The sequence below is a fragment of the Ictidomys tridecemlineatus genome, chromosome 10 (genome assembly GCF_052094955.1).
Source record: "Ictidomys tridecemlineatus isolate mIctTri1 chromosome 10, mIctTri1.hap1, whole genome shotgun sequence".
In the NCBI taxonomy this organism is placed as follows: Eukaryota; Metazoa; Chordata; class Mammalia; order Rodentia; family Sciuridae; genus Ictidomys; species Ictidomys tridecemlineatus.
In genome coordinates, this window is record NC_135486.1 from 103662842 (window position 1) to 103668168 (window position 5327).

The following is a 5327-nucleotide window of genomic DNA, read 5'->3' on the forward strand; positions in this document are numbered from 1 at the left end:
TAGCCCTTTTTATTTTTTTATTTTGAGACAGAATCTTGCTAAACTGCATAAGATGGCTCTGAACTTGTGATCCTCTTACTTCAGCATCCCAAGTCCTGGATTACAAGTGTGCATTGGCACACCTGGCTGCATGTTTTGTTTTTAAAGAAACTTACCAAACTGTTTTTGAGCAGGGCTGTTCAATTTTATATTCCCAAATTCTGACATCTAAATTTTGACATCTAATGGAGAGGACAATACCATTAATTGTTGACTGTGACTTAGAACTGAGCAGAAGCCAGATAGCTGCTTACCCCAGTGACAACTGCATGTCCACCCCAGTGGGTTAGGAGCCCTGGAGTACCTGGGCTTCTACAAGCAGGACCTCCAGCTGCTGGGAGCCAGGGTGACAGAGGCACTGGCTGCTCCTGGAGTGGTTAGCTGGAAGGAGCATGGGTGTTTCAGAACTCAAGGTGCTACTCTGAAGGAGGCTCTCAGACAGACTTCTGCAGATTATTGGGAAGCCTGCCCACTATAAAGACCCCTAATGTCCTACTTCTTTCCTCCTGGGTTTGTATCTTCTGCAATTACCTATGCACTCTGGAATCAGAGCTTTGGAATTAGAAGCACCAGCTCAAGGGAGGTTCTTCAAATGAAAGGCCCACCTCCCCAGACTGTGGGCCCCAAGTAAGGAGGGCCCCTGGAGAAGGCCACTTCTGGCAGGGGTGGACAGTGATGCAAGGGCATCCTGCTCTGGAAGAGACACTGGACCCTTTATCTCCACCCATGCTCTCCCTAATGCAGTGCCCAAGCCAGGGATATTCAATGAGCCCCACACATCAGCCCTGGACCCCCACTATGGGCAGCCAAGGGGGCATCTGCCCAGCTTTCTGTGGTAGTGCTTCTGGCTGTGGGCTCTGCTGAGAGTTCATGACCACTGGAACGACCTCCAAGTCTTAGGGAGCACCCACTGCACAAGCTACCCAGCAGCGCAGCCTGAGAGTCCCCAACTCCAGCTCCGGGGCACTCTCCCGGTTGAGCCTCCAAACCGTGCGGGTTGGGGAGTGAAGGCGGGTGGGCGCCCAGTGCATCGGACCACCCAACACGCCCTCTCTCTCCCTCCTCCCTCGGCGGGTCAGAGGGTCGCCTAGACAGCCCGGCTCCGCTTCCCGCTCTGCTTGTGACTGGGGCCTCCCCCGCACCGGGATTGGACGCCAGAGAACCGGGTGGGGGCGTGCGCGGGGGTCCCCAGAAGCCCAGGCTCCCAGTCGCTTCCGTGCAGACGCTGCTGGCCCGTGCCCGGCCCAGGAGGACCCAGTGCAGAGCTGGGGGCCGGTGGGCGGCGCGGAGGAGGCGGCAGCAGCGGCGGCGGCGGCGGCCCCGGGCGCGGAGAGCGCCACGATGTTTGACAGCTCGCAGTACCCCTACAATTGCTTCAACTACGACGCCGACGACTACCCCGCCGGCAGCTCAGACGAGGAAAAGCGGCTCACGCGGCCCGCGTACAGGTGCCTGAGGAGGCCGGTGGCGGGGCTCTGGGGACAGCCAGGGGCTCCGAAGCCGGAGACTGTCCGGGATGGAGGGAGAGAGGGGCTTTCTTCCCTGGGGCGGGCTCTGGGAGAGAACCGCGCGCACTTTGGGGGGTAGCCGAGAAAGCAGCTTGGATCTTCCACCTGGCGGGACTCCGAGTGCAGGAGAGGTCCCAGGGTCTGGGTGGAAGCCAGAGCTGTGTGCACGGGGTCTCTAGCCAGGACAGCGCTTCCCTTTCCCCCTCCAACCCCTCGCTGGCTGCCTGGGGAGGCGGAGCAGTCGGCCTCGCCCACCGGGCGGGAAGGCTGCCTGGCTCCCCGCGCCCTGCCCGGTGCCCGCTTGCCTGACGCCCTGTCCGCAGCTACATCGCGCTGATCGCCATGGCCATCCAGCAGAGCCCCGCGGGCAGGGTGACCCTGTCGGGCATCTATGACTTCATCATGCGCAAGTTCCCTTACTACCGCGCCAACCAGCGTGCCTGGCAGAACTCCATCCGCCACAACCTGTCGCTCAACAGCTGCTTCGTCAAGGTGAGCCCTACCCCATCCCCGTCGCGAACGACCCCCGAGTGACCCCTGTGTGCCCAGCCATGGCGACACTCAGGCCGGTCATCCCTTGGTGACTGGAGCTGTTGGGAAGCTCCTGCTCAGAGGTAGGGGGCCCCAGCCTGTGGGCAAGCAAGGCTACCCCGAAGGGCCAGCGGCGCCTTGCAGGTCCGTCGAGCGCACTGACCCTGGCTCTGCGCAGGTGCCGAGGACCGAGGGCCATGAGAAAGGAAAGGGCAACTACTGGACGTTTGCAGGCGGCTGCGAGTCGCTGCTGGACCTCTTCGAGAACGGCAACTTCCGCCGCCGGCGCCGGCGACGCGGCCCCAAGCGAGAGGGCCCTAGGGCACTACGCACTGAGGCCGCTGAAGGGTCCCTGGGTCCATCTGAACTCGCCGCGCGCGGGTCCCCGGCCCCAGACGGAGCGCCTGCCCTGGGCCGCGAGGCCCTGGCCCCCGCCGGCCCTGCCGCCCTGGGAAAAGAGGGCCACAGAGACATCAAGTTCAGCATCGACTACATCCTGTCCTCTCCAGACCCTTTTCCAGGGCTCAGGGCTCCATGTCTCGTGCAGGAGGGGACCTTCCCCCGTTGGAGCCCCAGCAAATGAACCTCCACTTCCGAGGCAGTGAAAGATGAGACTGAGGTTGCTTTCTGGTGGCCACTACAGAATTAGCCTGGGATCTGGGGTTAGTTTCTCCCCAGGAAGCAGGTCTCAGCCCCACCTTGAGCCATGAAGCCCCCTGATTGCGTATTGCCACGAACTTTGAACTTTTTCCCCAGTCGGACCCTGAGTTCCTAGGTTGGAGGCAAAGGCAGAAGACCGCCTTAGGAGAGCTGCTTACTGTGAAGTGACTTTATCCATTCCGAGAAAAGTTCCCCAGCAGGAACAACCCTCTTGGGTCCAGTTTGACTTTGGAGTTTGCTTGTGGATTTTTCAGATTTCAGTTCCACGGGAAGAATGCAGGGAACATTCCCTGGAGCCACATAGCAGTTCATTCCTGGTGAGGTGAGAAAGACTCGTGGACAGCCATGTTCCAGAGCTGGTGTGTGCTCAGCAAGCAGTCAGTGAAGTTGGCTAACACCTCCCTGTAGGTTAAAAAATAATAAGGTAAAAAAGATAAAGACAGACATTTACTGATCCCCTTGAACAATAATGACCCCACATTCCTGATGCCCTGTGTTTGGGCTAATAGGATCAGAAGTAACAGATGTGTCTTGTGTTGTCAGCAATGTTTTGATGATGGTTTAAAATGCCCCTTGCACAAATACAAATATGGGAAAGAAGAAAGGAAGGGTGGGAGGGGCCCAAATTTGGGAGGGCACTGGGCAAAGCCAGTTCTTCTGAGCAGGCATCCACTCCTGCTCTGGCACCAGCTGGCTTCCCAGAAATGCAGGCATGGACAGCAAACTGTTGGTAGAGCCCCGAACATGGAGGTGCAGAGCCAAGCATCTGAGCTGGGCACACTCCATTTGAAATGTAAATGATTTAATTACTGTGTAGAGACAAGCAGTTTTAAAAACACAATTATGCACAGTGAAACTATTTGACCAACCTTATCATTTTTCACCAGCCCATTTTCGCAGAGTTAATTGCTTTCTGTGACTTAATTTGAACATTAGTATGGATTACACCTAATCGGATTCGCTAGGTGACAATGATTGGCTAATTTTGTGAACGGCAAAAAACACACCCAAAGAGGCTGGCTGTCTGGATTGGGAATTATAGTCTTGTATTATCAGACTCTCTTAAAAATGGGCTCTGAGTAATGAAGGCAGGCAGGCTGCTGAGGCAGACCCGAGTCACGTGTGAGGCCCGCCTGGACCTGGCTGTGTTTCTGTTCAGAGGCCTGACATTTTGTTAATTCCAAGTACTCCTTTGCTCACCTCCCTGTAAATAGAGACTGTGTGCACCTTTGTTTGGGGAAGAGGGGAAAGTGTTCCTGACAGATGTTGTGAACGGCCTGGGCTCCTACTCCACATTGAAAACTAATGAGATGCCGGCTCCTTTGGTCACCAGGCCCTGCCAATGGCAGCCTGAGCCCAGGAGCCGCCCTCAGCCCAGCAGGAAGAGAGGGAGCCAGCCTCAAATGCCCTTTCCTGAAAGCAGAAACAAGACCTGAGAATGAGGCCTCTCCTCTGCAAATGCTACTGCTATTACCAGACCTCTGCTGGCTTACACATGAGGCTCCCCAGCCTGCCAGGATGACCTCAGCCAGGACACACCACCTCCCGGCATCTCCCAGGCCCTGGGAGCTGGGTGGGAACTGCAGCACAGGCATGAAGCCCCCTGCTGGCCCCTTCCTCTGCACTATCTGGTCTGGGTTGTCAGAAGGGCCACGTGCACATGTGTGTTGCTGGTATGTGTCCTGTGTCTGTCTGCATTCCTGTTATTTATATCCCTTTGTCGGATGTGCTAAAAGAATTGATTTAAATTATACTAGATATAATTTAGATGGTGATAAGGCACAGATGGTACTATACATAGTGTATGGCATAGAGAGTATCTGAAGATATATTTTTCTGTAACCAACTGAGCAAATAAAATTTGCATTTTATCTTTTGGGATCTTGTATTATTCCTGCATTTCATTCTAGTTAGCAAAGCCTGATTTGAAAAGGCAAAGCCCTTTGCCCTAAGAAGGACAGGTTGTCTTTGGAGGCCTCAGCCTCTGAGTGAGAGTTCTTAGTGGCCCATCTTCTCTGCACACATGGACAAATGCCAACTTGGTAGCCAAATGAGGCAAATGGGCCACACCAGTCAAAATCTGTGTACTCTGAAGTGTAGCATTTGTTTTGCAAAGAATATCAATCATGTTTTTAAAAGCGAAGGGACATTTTCAATTTGCCAGTGTGTGATATCCTGCGACTTCAAAAGTGTTCCCAGCCTCTAGAGTGAATGGCATTTAATACCGACAACATAACAGGGGTGAGGGCTGGCTGTGACCTATTCAAATGTCGCTGCCACCACGCAGCCTGGCCCAATGCAATTATAATTAAATACTTTATGCCTCTCTTGCAAATCCGCAGATTGATCATCGATATGTACATTACCACCACATTACCCCCGAGCAGATGTCTGCCACACGCGTGTTATGGATCACCAGGTTTCCATTAACAAAGTTGGGAGGTGCTGCTGAGCAGGAGCTCAGGGGAAGACATGTGCAAATTACCTAGTCCCGACCAAAGTTCCTGGCTGGGTAGTGCTGGGGCCTCGAGTTCCCTCACCCAAGCCACCAGGAGATTGATTCTAGGTGTCCCTTCTCATAGCAACTGA

The 5327-nt window shown here is 54.8% G+C and overlaps 1 protein-coding gene across 1 annotated transcript; it reads left to right on the forward strand.

Annotated features, from left to right (window-relative positions):
- The first annotated feature begins 1276 nt into the window (after positions 1-1276).
- Positions 1277-4619, forward strand: Foxl3 (forkhead box L3). Its single transcript, XM_078023543.1, is given in 4 exon segments — positions 1277-1487; positions 1871-2039; positions 2257-2613; positions 2616-4619. Coding segments are annotated over 4 exon segments (708 nt in total). The 5' UTR covers positions 1277-1380; the 3' UTR covers positions 2691-4619.
- The last annotated feature ends 708 nt before the right edge of the window (positions 4620-5327 follow it).